A 19,840-nucleotide genomic window follows, 5' to 3' on the forward strand; every position below is an offset into this window, starting at 1 on the left:
GAAATTGAGACTGGGAAATGCCTTTATAAGGATGTTGTAGTTGGTTTGTGCTAAGTTGGATGCTGTGGCTGTCCTATGCAATTGTGGTGGAAGAAAAAACTGACTAAGCAACAGTACATATAGAAGTAAAAAATAAAAAGTAACAGTTATATACACTTAGCTGGCCAACAATATTGATAATTTATTTTGCCAACAAAGATGACACTCAAGCACAAAATTACTTTACCTATTGCTCTCTAACTGCAAATGGCTGCTTGAATGGCATTCCCCATTCTGTGTGTGCATTGTCCTCTCCAGACTGCACTCCTGAGATGGAGTTTGTCTCATCTTAGGCACTGGCCAAAGCTGATTGTGGCAACAGCAGCAAATTAAATATTGTAAGACTGTGCAAGCTGTAACCTTAAGCTGTCAGAGATATTACGCAGTTACCTTGGAAACTTCACAGTCAGAACACGCTCCTATTTAGGAGTGACTTTAGGACTTCAGGAGGAAAGGTTTATATTTTGCTCTTTAAACTGGAGTTGTTACTGTGTTTTCAGTTTACACGTATTTATCCATGCATATTACTGCAAGGTTGCATTTTGGATGCCACCATGTAAAGTGTATTATTACATTACTGTTACCAGCCCATGCTTGCTAGGTAGAGGCATAGATGACTTCAGCCCTAGAGTGAGGATCAGAGCAGTGAGGATCTGCATGTCCTTAGCTCAGGTCGTGGTGTAACCCCAGCAGCAGCCAAGCTCCACACAGCCACTCCCTGACCAGTGGGGTCAGAGAGAGAATCAGAAGGCTGACAGCTGGAAAACTTGTGGGTTGAGGTAAAGTTTAATAGGGAAAGCAAAACCCATGCATGTCATCAAAGCAAAACAAGGAATGAATTCACTGCTTGCCACAGTGTTCAGGTTGTACCCACTGTACCCGCCGCTGGCAGCTGCTCAGCTGTCTCCAGGAGCGCAGGGCCCCATCATGGGGAAGACAAATGCCATCATTCCAAATGCCCCCTACTTTATATCCTGAGCATGATGTCACATGGTCTGGAATGTCCCTTTGGTCAGTTGGGGTCACCTGTCCCAGCTGTGTCTCCTCCCAGCCTCCCAGGCAACCCCAGTCTCCTACTCAGTGTGGCACTACGGAAAGCAGAAAAGGCCTTGGCTCTGTGTGAGCCCTGCCCAGCAATAACAAAAGCATCTCTTTATCATCAACCCTGTGTTCAGTACAAATCTAAAACATGGCCCCACACCAGTCCCAGTGAGAAAGTTAACTGTGCCCCAGCCAAACCAGCACACCTCATAACTCAGTTCCACACTGCCCCTTACTTGAGACATTCAGCTGTAGCTCAGTGTGAACAAAAGAGAGGAGGGTAGTTGCATACAAATATTCTGGATGGTTGATGGTTCTGGAGTCTGCTTGAAGCATGCCAGCTACCATAGTAGCAAAAGTATTCAGAGAAAAGAGATTCAGAGCAGGAACATCCCTATCTGATGTGGTATTTGTGAAGTAACAGTTTTCTGTTGACCTTCAAAACTGTCATTGTAAAAAGGACTTGACTTTTATAAAGGGCATTAAACCCATCCCAGGTCTCCGTGCTACAGAGGTGAAGTTATTCAGTGCTGCTTTTTGTTCACATCACAAAAGGTCTCCTTGTGCTTTCCAAGTACTCCTGTGGCAATGGGCTCTATTGGCTTGGGAATGCAGCAGGGCACTTTAACTATGCCCAGTTCTTTCTGATTTCAGTGAAAATAAATTAATTAGCCTTAGAGGCATGTTTACTAATAAACAGTGTCCAAGAAAGCCTGCAGATAAGCAGAGCTATTTTATCCATCTCCAATTAAAACACTCCTAAATGTTTCTGTGCTTTTTTTTCTAATTAAAGTTTCTTTCTTTAGTATATTTAGCTGTGCAAAAATAGGAGCAAGACAGTTGCTGTTGTGAAAGTTCTCAGGAATGCAAACATGAGTAGACAGTTTAAAAAGTCACAGTAATGCCTCAAAAGAGAAACAGCTCTAGGTTTTCAAGAAGGAGACCCTGCACTCATTAGACTTTCATGCATGATCCTAAGTCAGCAATTGCTTTTCTCTCCTATGAAAAATATTATATATTATGTATTTGTGCACATATCTGTCAATCCACCTATATATGTGTGTGCATAAAAAGGAAAAAAAACCATATATTTGATCTCTAAAGTTGATAAAACCCCAGCAGACGAGAATGGACCTGCAATCCAAAGTGGGATTTTGTTTTTGTTCTTGCTAGAAAGCTGTGAATAACATTGATATTGTTCTTCTGATTTAGAATTTCATCTCTGAGAAGTGTTGCTTCTGAGGTCACTACACTACATTTGAATTTATACATAAATATTTGTTCTCTAAACCCCAAGCTGCATATTCCATGAGTGCTCTTTGGAGTGTTGCTTTATTGCCTGTCCTAAGGATGTTCTAGAGCATGTTAGAAATGGTCACAGCTTTGTTTGCATTAGGTGCTGCTTGGCCTTCTAAAACAGAATGGGTATCCCAATGTGCCCATTATCTTTGTATGGTACAGGCTGTGCCTGTCTTATAAACTGTGCTGTCAGGTTTATCATTTTCTTGGCATTCTTAAAAAATTCATGAGAGAATAAACTTACCTTGATATGACGAAACAGTAAGGGACTGGGCCTGTCATGAAGTCAGTAGTAATAGTATTTTGTGCCCAAATTCAGTCTGCTATTTTGAAGATCCTCTAGAGTTCTCCTCCAGTGATTTGTAAAAAATATAAATGATGCCAGCATGAGGTGTCTTTTAGAGTTCTGTTTGCTTCTGTTAAACGAGCTGGATGGAGAACAAACCACTGAAAATCAGACTTCTGATTTTAATGTGAAAGTCCTGTGATCAGGGGAGCCTGGACTACCTCCCTGCTAATTATTCCTTACCGTTTCCATAGGGAAGCTTTCTAAAACTTGCCTGCCTTATTTTTCAATGGTTTTACAGCCAGTGTGAGAATCTTGCCTGAAAATCTCAAACAAGGGCTGCGGTGCTGGAACATCTGTGACACTGATACATGGGAAGTGGAACTGTGGATTGGTTCAGGCGTGAACCTCAGTCCTCCCCTGTGATTTAACATGTGCTTATCACCCCCAGGGGTGGGAGGGAGACAACATGGGAATGACAGTGCTGTCCTGGGGAAGTTTGGTCTGAGACCTTCCCATGTTCTCCTCCTGTGTCTGTGCCTCTGCACCAGCTCCTCTCTTGCTGGGGTGAATGTACACTGGCTGAGGCAGGTCTTGCCTGAGATCTAATTGTTTAAGTGCTAACAGTTTGGAAGTCTGTTGTTCAGCACCATTTCTTGATTATCCAATTTCACGCTCCTGCTTATATCACCAGTTAATCCTGGCTGCTGACCTTCACTTGAGATACAGCATGTCCTACATCCAAGTAACAGTCAGCACTCCAGAACTGAGAGGTGCTGGAGAGCTCTGACTTGTTAACACTTCGTATTCCTGCTCTGGGATCATGACCAGCAGAACCTGTGGTGCCTCTCTCAAGCATTGAGTGAACTTTTTAATTTTTCCACCCCCCCCTTCTGTCACCCATATGATATGGAAATTCTGAGGAACTAGCTCATTTTAGTATTTCTTTATATCAAATTTTTATCATTATTACATGCATTTCCCCCATCCTCAAACTTTTAAAAATCCTCCTTCTCATGTTGAATAGAGTAGCTTGGATTTGCACTCTTCACACTGCCAACTCTATTCAATTAATTGTGATATTCCTCTTAAAAAAGGAGTGCTGAGTAAGGATTTCAAGGATAGTCTGAGGTATGATCCACTGAAATCAGTAACTAGTTTTCTGTTTATTTTATTACACCCTGGATCATATCCTGTGTGCAGTGTCCACTTGCAATTCCCCTGTCCTGCCGTGGTTTGTTTTGCAGTGCTGTGTGTGCAGGTCAGTGTTCAGCCTGGGTCTGGAGGGGTTTTGAGCAAACAGGTTTGAACATGCTTTTTGCATTTTTATGTGGTCTGTAAAAACCAGGATAGAGCCAAGAGGTCCTGCATCATGTGGCTGATGCTTTAGCCATGCTGCAGTCTTGCAAGCAAACAGGGAAATACAGATGGAAAAGGACTGTGTTACGGAAAGTACTTGAACCTGCTGTGAACCTTCCAGAGGAGATAGTCCAAATTGGCTCGAGTCATCAGCTGAGGAGGCCGATCATGTTCAACATCTGAAAACCAGCAATAGGCAAACAATTTCTGCCTTTGGAGGGAATGGCTTCTGATAAAAGACAGTGGGAATATCACAAAAGGAAATGCTTTCTTGACATTTTAATGCGAATCAGTAAAGCAAGTCAAAACCAAGGGATTATTTGTAGACTGGTTAATCTTTCTCGAAAGCAATCTATGATGATAGAATAAAAGAAAACAAACCCCTTCAACAGTGCTAGGAAACAGAGACACTTCGGTTCATGACCTAGTTTCTTTCCAAAAACATCAGTGTTACATTTCAAAATTCTCTTTGATTATTCAGAGGAGTTTTTCCTCAGCTTTTTACTGTACTAATTAAACACAACAGAGTTGTTTCCCTCTGAGATAATTTGCATTTGAAAAGACAACTTGTCTCATGTAACATGCAGTGTTACATAGCATAGAGTGATGCTCCATGTTTTCCAGTGGTAATATTCCTCAAAGCTTATGGAGCTGTTGGCAAGTTCCTCTTCTGGGCGTGAGTAAAGGTGTTGTAGGGACACCGATCTAACTGTTTGTTTTGTTGTGTGATAAATGGCTCATTTTCTTCAGTATTTGCATGTACCTTTCTTGTTCTCCAGAGGATCTCTCTCAGGATTTTTCTCTTTAGAATGCCTTTCCAGAGATGTGCCATGATGATCTTGAGCTTCATCACAGTCCTTTACTCCTACACTTACAATTTCCAGCTGTGGCCCCGGTGATACTTTGCAGGCATCACAGGAAACCCTCAGGAGTGTGTCAGGACTTCATTTTTATAGCAAGCAATAGTAATTCGGCTTTCTCAGACTTGGAAGTGCAGGTTACAGTCCCTTTGGAAATTTTTATGGATGTGTTTCATCTTGGAGCTGTGCCATCAAAGTCTATCTATTGCTTTGTGATACTGTTCTGACTTCTGAGAGAAGTTCTTGCTGAAATATTTCCAAAATAAAACTCCTGCTATCGCAGCTCTGTTTGGGCTTAAGTTATGGTTTATCAGATCAGCTTTCAGGGCTTGCACTTCAGGGGGGCCTCAAGGTTCCATGGAAGAAAAAGTTTGTGCAGGTATCTTACAGCATTTTCCATCTCTGCTGCCCAATCCTCCTTTGCTGTAACCTAAAATGACAGTGTTCTACCTCCCAGCACGGCTGACTCGTTGTGCCTCTCTACTCTCCCAGCTTACAAAACAGGAATCCCTTTTGTGTGTCCTGTTCAGATTTAGCCTAGCAAGTATTTGTTTAGTCACTGGTTTTGAGAAATATTTACCTTTAATAGTGCTGGAATGCCAACAAGCAATACCCAAGTGTTGCTTTTTGTGAGGTCCATGTCTGTTCTCTCTTTGGTGGTCAAAGGTTTGTGAAGAGATGAGGGGGAAGAGAAGAACGTAAGAAGTCCACAAGTCTGGCAAATGTCCAAATAGTTGTGGTAGAGATCTCACTTGATTAACTAATCGGTGGTAGAGATGTAAGAGAGGAAAGAAAATGCTGATACTTTACAGGTAGAAAGGGAAAAACCCCAGGACTATTGCATTTGCTTAAAAAAACCAAAACCAACTGAAAACAAAATGAAAAAAGGCATTTTTTGATTTTCTCTCCTTTCTCTCCTTTCTCTCCTGCTCCTGTGATTTTACCACTGACTTCCATGGCACTATAAAGAGATCCCTCTGCTTTTTCTTCTGGTGTACAGTGACATCTACAGAGTGGAGCACAGCAAACAACACTTTCCCATTATGTGCCACGTCTCTTTTTTGACTGTTTTACTTTTATGTATCATTACTTTAAACTCATGATTTTTTGCATTTTAATGCATGTACAGTATTACTTGTCTTCATACATTCCCCCAGAAAGCTACCCCTTTTTTTTCTTTTAAGTTATTTTACCCTGACAGAAATGACTTTGACGTTTGGAAATGCAGTTTACACACCCAAGCACAAATTCCTTTCTCTCGATGGGTAAACTGGCCAGTTCTACGGTGAAATGCACTGAAAGATTTCACCTTTTTTGAAATAAGTTTTCTTTCACAACTGTGTTGTTTTCATCAAGAAGTGGGTTTTTGGTCCTTTTGGTCAGTGCTTATTCTGAAATTATCACAGATAGCTTTATCATTAGATGTGTTCATTATCGAGGTAATGATTTACATTATTTGAAGAAAATACTAAGATGTAAATTCCATTTAATTAATTAATAAATCAGTAAGGGTACACATAGAGCTTTTTTGCAGAATTTTTCTTTGTTAGACAGAATCCTTAATTCTGTCTCATACATTTTTGCTTGGTTTACTTTGTGGGGGTTTTTTTTCCCTTTTTTTTTTGTCTTTGAAAGGTAATTTATGAGATATGTGTAAGAATATAGACACCTGGGCTCTGAACTTTGTGGCATTTATTTTTTTATTGTTTTTGTTTATGTTTTTTCTGTAAAGGTCTTAATTGTGGTGTTTCAAAATATAAACATTTGGGGGTAATTTTTCTTAGCTCTTGGATAACATTAAATGTATCAAACTAAGGTTTAAAATTACTGAATCAACGTATATAATATATCAGAAGTTGGTTTAGTCTTGTTTTTTTCCCCTACCAGGTCATATACTATAATAATATTAACTGCAAACCAGATCCAGGTCTCATTAAACTAATACAGCAGAATGCTAATCAGAAAATTGCCAAGTAATGAACAAACCCCAGAACTTTTAAACCTTATTAAGCAATTGTAGCTGATGAGGAGGGTTTATAGCCAAGACTTTCATGTCTGAAAAACGACCCTGAGAGTTTGCCAGCTGGCACTATGGGTTAATTTGGGGCAAACTCAATTTTCGTAGAGGAAAGAACACAAAGTAAAATAATATCTCAGTGGAGCAGGAGGGAGCACTTAGAACCCATGTAGTAAAAATGCACTCGTATGTAGAAAATCCTTGGCAAAATGCATTCAACCCTTTGGAGAAATAAATGAGTAAAATAGTCCCTGTAATGTATAAACAAACTATAGAATCTATGTAAGTAGTTAATGCTAGAAGACAGGAGTGATTTTCTAGGTGTCCAAAGACTCTTTTGCCCCAATAATATAATAATGTGTGTAATAGATGAAATATATCCATTCCTCAAGAAGAGACAGAATAATTTAAAAAGTGCTAGTGTGATGTTTTAGCATTAAAAGGCATTGTCAACACTAGGGATCTGTTCTGTGTCCAAACTCTGGACATTTCTTATCTTATGTTCAGAGATTTTTAGTTGGGATTGAAAAGAGTAAGAAAAAGAAAGAAAAATAAAAACCATAGAGTTTCACAAATAATGGAGCAAACTTCCATTTTTGTAGTGGCTTCAAGTCTGACTTTTCTAACATTAAGAATAATCACAGGAATCTTTCAATTGCTGCAGTTATTAGGGAAAGGGGCATCTGGAAAATGTCTTCCATTAGCTGTGGGTTTTGGCAGAGGCTCTAAGCGAGCATGGTCAGTGTAATTAAACTGCCAAGTGCTTGAGGTGCTGGACTTGTTTGCTGTATGTATTTGCCTTCAATAAATATTAGTATTTCTCCTAAATCTCCTGCTCCAGCTGCGCCCCTGACATCATTTAAACATGAGTGGAGCATGTGACATGACAGCAGGGGGGCAGCATTTAGGACAATTGTGAGCAGGTTCTGTAGCAAATACCCATTTGCAATAGATTTGCAGTAGATCTCTTCAGGAAGCATTCAATCTGACAGAGAAGGCAAAAAGACCTGACTACAACTGATTTCTCTTAGTGAGCTGTAAAAATTACCCTTTGCTGGAAAAAAATCAGCCTGGAGCCCTAAACTTCCAATGCTTTCAAAACTTTGTAGGCTTTTGGTCTGAATCCTTCTCTTTTTCTGATAAATATCAGAATATGGCCTGTGAACTTGTAAATTTAGCCCCTGGGGAGATCCCTGGGGTTGAGCCAACCCTACCACAGATTTTGGGTGAGCGCTGAATGATGAATGATCTCTTAATCAGCGATCTCCAACAAGAGTTAAATCTGCCTTAACCCTTTCTAGCTCAATTTAGTTTCAAGTTTGCATTGCTCTCTCTGTACCTCTTCGTGTAGACACCCCTTTATCTTGTTAACCATGGGGAGACTGGACCGATCCGATGCAACCGGTGCAAAGCTTACATGTGTCCCTTCATGCAGTTCATTGAAGGTGGGAGAAGATACCAGTGTGGATTTTGTAACTGTATAAATGATGGTAAGTGAATCTGACCCATGATTCATGTGAATTCCATAACACTATAAAGAAACTGTATTGCTACAATGATTTTCTTGACTTGCTGACTTTCTGAGAAAGTAGTTTAGGGAGATGCAGTAACTGGGCTTATTTCACAAATGAAAAAAAATTACTTCCCAAGAATTATACAGAATAAAGAATAAAACATTTGTTCAATCTGACTTAAAAAAAAAAAAAATGTATGGAAAATAATGCTGACTCATGAAACCCAGTCTGGTATGATCAAAACTTTATTTTAAAATTTTACGTCAGCCCAGGATACAAAGCTGCTTGTGTTAACTGAAAGCAACTTCTGTGTGGAAAAAAATTAATTTCTTTAGGAAATGTAAATGTCCAGCAAGAAGCAGATATGTAGAACCATGTTAGCCTTGTCCTGTCCATGGCTGTGGTTGCAATGGTTAACTAAGCCATTAATCTTACTGTGACAAGTGTTGGTGTTCACAGAAGATACCATGCCATATTTGTTCAAGTGTGCTGCATGTGACTCATAACTGTTCTTGTGCTCTTGGCTAAATCCCAAATCTTTGCCAGAACTAGCCTTTCTAGACATTTGTATGAAGTTGGGTTTGCCCAGCTGGATCACAGGGGGATAGTGCTTTCCCTAATACAGTCATCTTTTCAACTCTGAAACGTGAACCTCGACAGACTCGCTCCGACTGCTTCTCTGCCTCGAGCTCTAATGTTTGTGCAAGCGTAGCAGATAATAAATTTCATAGTTTGTTAACTCTCAAAGAGGGAAATATAAATGCACTGGGAACACTTTAAGAAAGACATTTGAGTTGCAGTGTCATTTTAAATCATGCTTTGTATTACTACAGTGTCTTTTATCCAAGTCAGAAAGCGCTTATTAAAAAAAAAAATCTTTGATGAGGACTAAAAGTGGCCAAGAGATAAGGTTGATATTCTCCTCACACACTTGCGCTTTTACAGGCAAAAATGTGAAAAATAAGCATTCTGAATATGGATTCATTGAGGAACAAGGAGCTAAAACCCAGAGGTGACTCTCCCCCGAAGTGACTCTAAGCCTTAGACTGGCTCTGTTAAATTGTTGGTGGCAAACCCACTTGATTTCCTACTTTTTACCTGTAGCTGCAGAAGGTTCCCAATATAATGGACCTGATGCTCTTGTACACTAGACCAGGGCTGTGAACCTTGTAGTGCTATTTCCAGTGCAGTGGTATTTTTGGATAAAGCAGGACAGGCTTTAGGAAAAGTTTTACTGCTGTCCCTCTGCAGAGCTCTGGCTGTGGTGATTTGAATTAATCTGAGGCTAGACTGTATCTGCTAACGAAATAGTCACTGTTAAGTCTGTATCCTGTGGGAAACAGGCTCCTGCCAGTGGGAATGACCTGGGTCGGTTTTACTGGAGAAGTGTTTAAACTCTTCCCTTGATCAGAAAAAGAGGAGCCTACATTAGTACATCACATCTGCCGAAAGAATTTGTTGTGTTGTTCCCCTCCTTTCCAAATTGTAAATGTTTTTTCCCTGGTTCTTTTGTTGGCTTGTAGTCCCTTCGTTCTTCTTTCAACACCTGGACCACATGGGCCGGCGGATAGACCACTATGACAGGCCTGAGCTGTCCCTGGGATCTTATGAATATGTTGCTACTTTGGACTATTGCAGAGTGAGTATTTCCAGTATGCAAACCAATGTTATGTCAAGGCAAACAAGCTCCTTTAAGTACTTACAGTGGAGTAAATGCACTTGTAAGGTGAGCATCAGAGTCCAGGAACGTTCTAGAAAATGTGGATACACATGGAGAATGTAATGTTTTGTTCTTTTGTGCTGCAGAGTGGGAGACAAACAAGTAATGATAACAAACAGCACAGCAAAGTCATGGATCACCAGTATTTAATGGGGCATTCATTTGGTACTAGCTAGTGTGTTGGATTGTTTATGGGATATATTTGAGATTCTGATGAATTGTTGCATTTTAGATGTATGTCTTCTATGGATTCTGAAGAGAGGCACACACATAAATTGCCTTCCCAATATTGAAAACCTTAGTAAGGGAATTTGACCTTGTAATCTTTTCCCGGCAAGAGTAGTTTTGGTGTTCTTACCAGTAAGTTACAGTGGAATGAGTTCTCTCTCTTAATATTGATTCCCTGAAGGACTCAATCCAAAGCCCACTCAAGTCTCTGTAAATATTTGTAGTTGGTTTTATTAGAGAACTGAATTTGATAGTTCTGGGATCATAAATTACTTAAACTTTTCAAACTTTAGCTCATTTTACAAAATTGCAAGTGTGATTTCATCTGACCGCAGCACGGACATATTTTTCTGTTCTTGCTGAAATCAGGCAGAATTTTCTCCCTGGGAGTGGAGTTGAGGTCATGGTAAGGTTAGGAAAGGCAACTGGGCCCTACGAAGTCTTGAAGTAGCTACCAGTAACTTCCTCAGACCATCAGATTATTGCTGGTATGAAGAAAGTGGACAGGTTTAATTCTACTTTTCGACTAGGGCACTGCTCCAAATCAACTGAAATCCCTTAGATAACCTATAAAGATTTGACTGAAACCTGGATTAAACCACAGAACAGAAGAGAATTGTGGTGGTGAGGCATTACAGAAACACAGTGGGGGATGCTCAGTGTGCATCCAGTGTAGCTCCATCAAATTCTGAAACCTCTTGTGTGCTGAACGGCTCTGTGCCATTTCCACCCTTCTTTTTCTCTGCCAGCTTGTTGCAAAGACCCATCCATAGACTTACTGGAATGTTACAAAAATGAAATCTCCTATGGAATTAACAGTTACACTGGAAATGCCAAGTCATTAAATGTTACAGAAGTTAACATTATTTTATAATTCACTTTTCATTTGGCTCTGAGTTGTAGAGGTTTAAATATTTTATAAATCCAGTTCAAGACCAGAACTGAGAAGTCATTTCCTTTTGTGCTTATCAAATGACAAGGATGAACAGCCACAAAAAATGTTAACAAATCCCAGCTGGTTTGCATTATTGCACTCCTGCTTAGTGGATGTGCCGTGAGCACGAGCCCTTGTTTCTACCGTATATTTGTCAGAAATTAGGCAGAGATTCTTTATGAATGGTGATCTGATTACAAGAGTTTAGAAGCAATGTTTGGTGCAGTTTCTGAAACTTTAGGATTCAAGTAAACAGAACAGCTTTGAAAAATACTGCCTGGTTTCAGTTCACAGGAATTAATCCTGATTTACACGAGTCAAATGAGTGCGATCAAGGGTATAATGTTTAGTTTAGTTTAAAGTGTGCCAGGGACTAAGGATAAGTCATAATTCAAGGGTTAGATGAATTTTTCTTAGATGGAGTTTTCTGAGGTTTACTTTAACAAGTATAATTTGCTTAAGTAGTCAGAACTCTGTATGAAGGCAATGAAACCATATAATGAAAACGCTGTTCTGAATTTGACACCAAGTAATGAGCACTGCCCTCTTAATGGGAATTAGGAAAACTCATTTTAGGGACTGTGATGATTACTGTTGCTCTGTTCACTTTATATGATCTTCCTAGGTACATCTCTAAGCACTCCTTTTTTTCTTTTAAAACAAAAACCCCTTCCTCTTACTCTTTCTTCCTTACAGAAACCTGTGTCAGTAGTGTGTGCATGATTTGTGTGCCCCTTACACTGTGGATAAGAGGAACTCCCAAAGGAATCCATACCAGCCCCATACTGCTGTGTGTGCAGCAGTTACATACGTGGAATGTTCCACTCCCATGCTTTGATTGTCTTACAGAAATCAGCTTATTCCTGAAAGAACACTTTGCTGTCCAGAGTGTGTTGGAGTGTGAGACAGCAAGGCAGAGACAGGATGCAGACAATCACCACTGAGTGCTGCAGAGAACTGAGATGTTTTAATTCTGGTTCAGTACCTAAGTTGTACTTTCTGTTTCCAGATTGGTTAGAAATCCCTTAAACAGCTGTTAGAGGAAAAATGCTAAGAAAAGCTGAATTTCAGCATTAACAAAATTATATTGCATCTTGCTGTAGGGAATGCAAAACCATATGGGTTTGCCAAAAGGCAAATTTGTTTAAACACTTGAATTCCAGCAGAATTTGTGTTGCATCTTATCTAATAAGCTGTTATCCTTTAGATATTTTGTTCCATTAGGATACTGTTTTCCAATGACAATGTTTTATTCCAGGGCTGGACTTTACCCAATTCGTGTCAGCTTTCTGCAATAGTCACTAGTTATGATTCACAGCGTTTTTCAAACAACACTGTATTTACATTGCTTTTTATGGTACCACCTGTACATTTTTTCCTCATAACAAGACACTGTCTGATTTTCCCTGTGAATGTCTTTTTTTTGTGTAGGACAAGAAGCCTCCAAATCCACCAGCTTATATCTTCATGATTGATGTATCCTACAGAAACATAAAGAGTGGCCTAGTTAAACTCATATGTGATGAACTGAAGACTCTGCTAGATAAACTTCCAAGGTAAAGAAACAGAAGTGTACTTTGTTTAACTCACTGTACTGCACTTCTCATGAAGCAGCTTTGCATGTTGAAAGGCAAAACCAAACTATAGAAAATGTCAGAATTTACAGTACAGGCATTTTTGGGGTAATAGTGACAAAATGTTAGTTTTTAGCACTGCTGGCAGTTCTTAGACCTTGATGTCTGGGTTTACTGTACGAACAGAAACTCTGCCATACCAACTGCACGTGTAGCTTGCGTTCTTTTCCTTTCTTGCAGTGAACTCTAGTGGTGTTTTCAGCTCACTCACAGCTCATAGTTTCGACTTTACTTGCTGTAGTTGTGTTTACTCTAATGCTGCTTTTCTCATTAAATTAAACAGGGAAATACCCAAACCAGAGTACTCGAGAGTGGCCAGTCTCTTAGAGCCATAGTGTTGCTGCCTTGTATCTTTAGCTCTTACTGTTAATAAGCAAAACGTTTAAAGTGTCTTGCTGCACTGTGAGACTTTCTTGTCCTGGTTTGTACCTGAGAGGAAGACAACTCTTGTGGGCAGCAAACATCTTATGAAGTACAGCACATGTGCTTTATGAGCGTGAAACACACATGTAGCAGTCTTGCTGCTGATCAGTATTATTGACAGTATATTATTTTAATGCAGTGTAGTATGGGTTTTAGTGTATTGATATACTTTTCAATAAAGATTAAACAGTGATGACACACGTAGTGAAATGAGAGCAGTGAAAGACTCAAAAGTGATGTAGACAAGGTGTTTCTCGTCTGCATATAAAAAAGAACTTCCAAAAAGAAAATATATTTGAAGTGCCAATACTTGCAGAGGGAGAACACACTTAAGAAATGGAGAGAGCAGAGTGAGGAAGGGTGTGAGATAAGATCCTTGGGATAATCTGGGATATGCAATTCCAGTCCAGGGCAGGGGGGTTCGTTTCTCAGATGCCCATATAAGGCCATCCTCAAGTACTTTTTCATTGAAGATTACACTGGAGACACAAGTATTTGGTATTATCCTGAACATCTCAGATCTTTCCATCACGATCAGTCATGACTCTGAAGATAATAAGAAGCTTGAGTGGAGTAACAAAAAGCAGCTAGCAGTTTACAAACACCTAGGCTTGAATAGGGAAAGTTGAGGAAGAATGAAAGCAAGTGTATCTACATCACAGAAGAGAAACATTTACCCTTCTCTTCACTGACACTCTGCAGAGATCTGCTGCCAAATAATGTGGGCCAAAGTTTTCATGTCCACTGAAAAAAGCAATTAAAAAAAAAAAGAGAAAGCCAGGCCCTTTAGTTTCCCCAGACTTGTCTGTTGTCCTAAACAATATTAATTTTAAAAAGACCAACATAAGGCATTCCACCAAAATTTGTGATAAGACTTTGTGCTGAGACACAAAGGTCACTGTGTTCATTCAAAGTTCATTTTCTGTTGCTGGACACATACACCTGCAAAAATACTCTGCTGTTACCACATGAGGGAAAAGCCTTGTGCAGGGAATTCACCCTGTGCTTTTATCTTTAAGAGGAAGGACTTGGGGTAATGAAGTGATCTGTGTCACAAAAAGGTCTTGCTTGCTCAAATTTTAGAGCAGATGTGTTCAAAATGTGTTCCAAGCCAGAACACGAGAAATCCAGAGAAATGTTTATAGAAATTGTGCTTATGAGCTCAGAAAATCACCATAATGAGTTGTACAACTATGATTTTAAGGTGCATGACTAAAACAACATTTGAATGCTTTTCTGTACATATGATTCCTTGTCAGACTTTAAAAACAACTAAATGGTGTGTGAGCTCCACAGGCAATTGTCTGCTGAGCTTTAAATGGTGATAGATCTTGGATGAAGTGTGGCAGTGCAGACATGGGTAAGAGCAGTATCTGGAAAAAAGGTCCAAACACCTGCTGTGTAACACCTTTGGGACTAGGATGATGTGGATGCTTCTCTTTGAAGAAGGAGAGTGCTGTATGTATAGAAATGTAATAGTACTTTGTCCTCCTCAAGCTCCCCACCAATCATGTTACTAAGAAGGCAGTGCCTGAGTGCTGGGAATGATTTGGAATTTACATCCAGAAGTGATGCATCTATTTGAGTTACTGTATCTTGGAGGAATTACTTAAAATGCTTCTTTATGCAGTGGGCTCAATAGAGAATATTGATTCATTTTGGGTCAAAAGTAGCCCCTTTCTCATCCAGCTGTGTTCCCATAAAATGCAAATGGCAGATTAACATTCTAGACTGATGGCAGAGGTAATTTGTAGAAGAGTAAAATTATTTCTCTGCCAGGGTCAAAGTTTTAGATAAGGTTGTGAAACTGCCAATGGAGGTTTTTGTGGTAAAGGGTTGGTTTGGTGTTTACAAGAGAAACCCTGCTACAAAAAGGTGCTGTTTTATTAGTAATTGAGACCAGTTTTTGACAAGGATTGCCTTTTAATGAATGCTCACTGAAGTTAGGACAGTGAATCTGGTAAAGGGCTAACTGGTACTTATTGGTGGTGCTGCTACTGATGGCAGAAAGGGCTGGTGTTCTCAGGAGTCACCTCCACCAAACACCCACCAAAGTCACCAGATATTATTCAAGCCTGGTTCTGCTCTGGTTGGGCATCGAGCATTAGTGGCACTGAACTACAATGTATCCTAAATAAAGACTGTTTTCTCATCATATCTTGTAACTAATTGTCCTCTTTTTTCCATGTTTTGACGACAACATGGTTTATTCTTTATCTTAGGGACTTTTAACTGTTTGAGTGGGATGCACCATTGATGTAAATATATATTTTTTTTAAAAATAAACAATGAGCAGTTGATTTTATCAGGGTGTTTGAATTTGACCCAAGGCAAAGACTGAGGCCATTACATCTGCTTGGTGGTTGTTTGCTTTGTTGCTCCCAGCACAGATAATGATCAGAGAGTGCCTTGCATGTGGAAGGAATGCTTTTATTGCGAGGTCAGAATTTCAGAATTGTAACCACTTGGGTTTTGTTTTTATTACAGAGAAGAGCAAGAAGAATCCTCAGCAATTCGAGTTGGTTTTGTGACTTATAACAAGGTCCTCCACTTCTTTAATGTAAAAAGCAGCTTAGCTCAGCCTCAGATGATGGTGGTCACAGATGTTTCAGAAGTTTTTGTTCCTTTGCTGGATGGTTTCCTCGTTGACTTTGAGGAATCACGATCAGTTATTACCAAGTAAAGTATAATCATTCCTTTCGAGACTAAGATGTGAATGCTTTATGATATGTATTATGCCTTTTAGTCAGCTGGGGCTAGGGGCATACGTGTATCTGTGGAAATACTTCAGATGCTTCAAGGCCTTTATTTCCACCTCTGAGGCAAAGAAATAGTGATAACCATCAAAACTCGTATTATTTTTATAATATACATTTGCATGGAAAATGTCTTTCTCTGTGAAGACTGGGTATGTTACAAGGTATGTTTGGGGATGATCCCAAATGCCGAGTTGAGACATTGATCCTTTCTCTTTCGTAGCTTGTTGGACCAGATTCCAGAGTTGTTTGCAGACACAAACGAGAGTGAGACCATCTTCGCTCCTGTTATCCAGGCTGGCATGGAGGCACTAAAGGTTAGAACACTCCTCTGGGGAAGAGAACCAGCTCCAAATTGGGTTTGCTAAAAGCCAGTCCCATTACAATGGGAAATTAGGGAAAAAAGTCATTGTTTCCAGCACTAATCTGTTATTCTAACAATTATAACTTTAGTCAAAATGAGAACACTGGCAAGCATAACATCTGTTCCCAGATGTTTCCCTCTTATTGAGGGAAACCAGTCCCTAGAATCTATTCTACACCGAAAGGATGTTCAGGAGAAGATGAGGAGCAGGAGTCAGTTTGTTGTTCAGTATTTGGGAGAAATAAAGAAGTGTTTGGTTACTGCAGCAGAACCAATCCATATTCTGGGTGTTTGCACAGGTACCCAGTCCCTGCATGTGTGAAGGGCAGGAAAGTCAGTATAAGATACAATTTTGCTCTGCTCCTTCTCCTGCTTCTGCAAAACTTCTTGTGCAAAACAGGATATTTATGACTGTGATTGAACTAGGTGGGACTGGAGGGTTTCTGTTTGACAAGTTCTCACAGCTTGCATACAGCTGGCAGTGACTCCAGGATGCTGCCCAGTCCCTTTCTGTATGTCCAGGACACCCCCTGAAGTGCTGACGTTTCCCTGGAGCACTGCCAATCAACACACACCACCCTGGGTCACCACAGGATTTGTAGGGGCAGAACAGTGCTGGTTTAAAGTACTTGATTTATCTGTCAGCTTTGTATGAGTAAAGCATGAACTTTGAGTAGATAAGTTTGTTGAACCAAAATACACAACATTTTTTAAATCTGTTTCTTAAATACTAATTTAATACCTATTTTCTTTTTATTTATTCATACTGCCAGCAGATATGTGTCTGAATGCTTTCCCCTAATACTTGACTTCTACAAAACAAACTTAAGGACTCTTAATTAAGCTCTTTATTTAGCTCAGTATTTTTAAGTTAAAATTTGTAAGGATTTTCACTGGGAATTATGCATCTGCACATACCTGTGCTCAAAAAACCAATTCCTATCTAAAAAGAATAAAATGGATTGTGTTAATACTACAGAGACATTTTATAAGTTTTTTCAAAAGCAATGTCAGTAATTCCTGATGCACATCAAGACAAACAGGTATTTGGGAAGCCTTTTAGCCTCCAGCAGAATGCTTTTTAAAAGAAATTGAAGAAATTGGCATTCGTGATTAAAGATAACTGTGCTGGAAATATTAAGGGTGAAATTTCATCTCTTTTAAAAGTAAGGTATTGTTTCAGTTGTGTTTCTGCCTTAGCAGAGATATCTAGTTATCCCACAAGAATGCCACAGCCTATTTTGAAATGTGGAATATCTGTATCTTGTAAGCATCCTAAGATCTGGAGGAGGAGGAGTACCAAAGCTGATTTGTGTCTGTAGTCTCGGTACTGTAGATGTGAATGTGGAATCTAGTACAGGAATGCAATTGTCACTCATCTCTAAAACTGTATTGAACACTAGTGTGTCTGAACTGAAAGAAACAATTTTCCTGTTAAACTACATTTTCTTTCAATTTTATCTGATCTTAGTATTTGTACTTTTTGATACTTGTTGCTCATTGCATAATGCTTGTATCCAATTGGAAAATCTCTGAGAGAGGTACTCCCAGTTCTGCCCTTCGAGATTTTAGATTCCTCTGTAGAAAGTACTGTAAGAACGTATCAGGCAACATACCTGTGTGCTGGAATAAGTTATTTACTAACAGAAAAGCCACAGTTTGTCTGGGAATTTATTTCATCTAGTTTCGAGTTTCTAAATGATTTATCTATCTCTGAGGAACTCACAGAAAATTTACAGTGTTCTCTGAGAGACCCTAATGTATGAAGATTAGGCTTGTTAAAATTGCAGTAATAAACATGCCAATATGGTATCTTTGAAACAGGCTGCAGAACGTGCTGGGAAATTGTTTATCTTCCATTCTTCATTGCCAACTGTGGAAGCACCAGGGAAGCTGAAGAACAGAGATGACAAAAAACTACTCAATACAGATAAGGAAAAGGTATTTTCTATTCTGAGCTACCAGGGGACTACTGTTACACTGATTTTCTCTAATAGGGCATTGATCTTTTTTCATTGATGCCTCTTTAGTGATTAGTTCTCCAAGAACGTACTGAAATGGTTCCCTGCAAACATGGGCAAGGGCAACATGTGTTGATCGTAGCCATGGCTCACTTCAAACTTCCTCGTCATCCTTTTGTCTTCACGTGGCCGTTTGGGTTGTGGTCGGTACCTAATGTGATGACACCTGTATTTTTTATTCCTGTGCAGACGCTCTTCCAGCCCCAGGGGAATTGTTATGAGGCCTTAGCCAAGGATTGTGTGGCCAATGGCTGCTGTGTGAATTTGTTCCTCTTCCCAAATCAGTACGTGGACGTAGCCTCTGTGGGCCTTGTCACAATGTACACTGGAGGAACACTGTACAAGTACAACAATTTCCAGGTAAGTGGTGCACGTTTCCTGCCTTTCGGATAGTAACACTCGGGGGGGGGGAATTGTTGCTTTCCATCTCAGTTCAGTGTGTTCTTGGACATTTAACATAAAAGCAGAGTCTGGAAAAAGTTGGTTATCAACTCCAGGGGATAAAATTCAAACTTAGAAATGACAGATCAGGCTCAAGTTTGTATCTCAAAACAGTAATAAGCTGGTTGGCATCTTAAAATCCTGCCTAGGCTGTGGGATTAAGTGCAGGAGTGGAGGTTACTGGAGCTCGTTTGGTTGAACAGAAATTCTGGATGTGCAGACCTAGTGGTGAGTGGTGCACACCTGTGTCTGTACGATTCTGATAACAACAGGCAACGTTTGAAATCTTTCAGAGGACTTGAGAGCTGGTAAATGTGAACAGATTTGCTGGGGGGGGTCACGGGGAGGGTGCTGGCTCACTGCTGAACTGCAGCTTCTCCTTCTGCTCTGCACTCACAGCTCGATGGCGACAGCCCCCAGTTCCTAAGTGACCTCAGGAGGGACATGGAAAAAAAGATGGGATTTGATGCCACGATGAGGGTTCGGACAAGTACAGGTAATGGGACCCATGGGAATAAGCATGAATGTTAAATACAGTGCTGTGCAGATCACGTGTAAGATAAGGCTGCTTTAACTTCATTATGTACCGCTTCAAAAGCAATTGAATAGACTGATAAAATGCATGGATATGTGTATATATATATATATTTTCATATATATGTGTGTGTATATATATACACTCATATATATATGTGTGTATATATATATACATATATATATGTACATATACGCACACACACACACACATATCCTGTATATTCCTCCTTAACAACTGCTTATCCAATCTGAGGAAAGCTTCTGATCACTGTGCACACATCATGGAATGCAAGTAAGTTGTATAAAAAGGTGTTGCTTCTGGACAGTTACATGTTCCTTATTTTCACACTCTAGTGACATTACTGTG

At 39.7% G+C, this 19,840-nt stretch overlaps 1 protein-coding gene across 3 annotated transcripts in view; it reads left to right on the plus strand.

The window, feature by feature from the left end:
* Positions 1-19,840, plus strand: part of SEC24D (SEC24 homolog D, COPII coat complex component) — a 49,190-nt gene that overhangs the window by 20,690 nt on the left and 8,660 nt on the right. For all 3 annotated transcript variants that reach the window (XM_032686865.1, XM_032686866.1, XM_032686867.1), the window contains exons 9-16: positions 8,253-8,391; positions 9,939-10,054; positions 12,729-12,853; positions 15,842-16,033; positions 16,334-16,427; positions 18,299-18,415; positions 18,685-18,855; positions 19,336-19,432. In XM_032686865.1, the coding sequence (XP_032542756.1) occupies positions 8,253-8,391; positions 9,939-10,054; positions 12,729-12,853; positions 15,842-16,033; positions 16,334-16,427; positions 18,299-18,415; positions 18,685-18,855; positions 19,336-19,432 (1,051 nt within the window). The remainder of the gene's footprint in view (positions 1-8,252; positions 8,392-9,938; positions 10,055-12,728; positions 12,854-15,841; positions 16,034-16,333; positions 16,428-18,298; positions 18,416-18,684; positions 18,856-19,335; positions 19,433-19,840) is intronic.

This window comes from Chiroxiphia lanceolata, chromosome 4 (assembly GCF_009829145.1).
Source record: "Chiroxiphia lanceolata isolate bChiLan1 chromosome 4, bChiLan1.pri, whole genome shotgun sequence".
Lineage (NCBI taxonomy): Eukaryota > Metazoa > Chordata > Aves > Passeriformes > Pipridae > Chiroxiphia > Chiroxiphia lanceolata.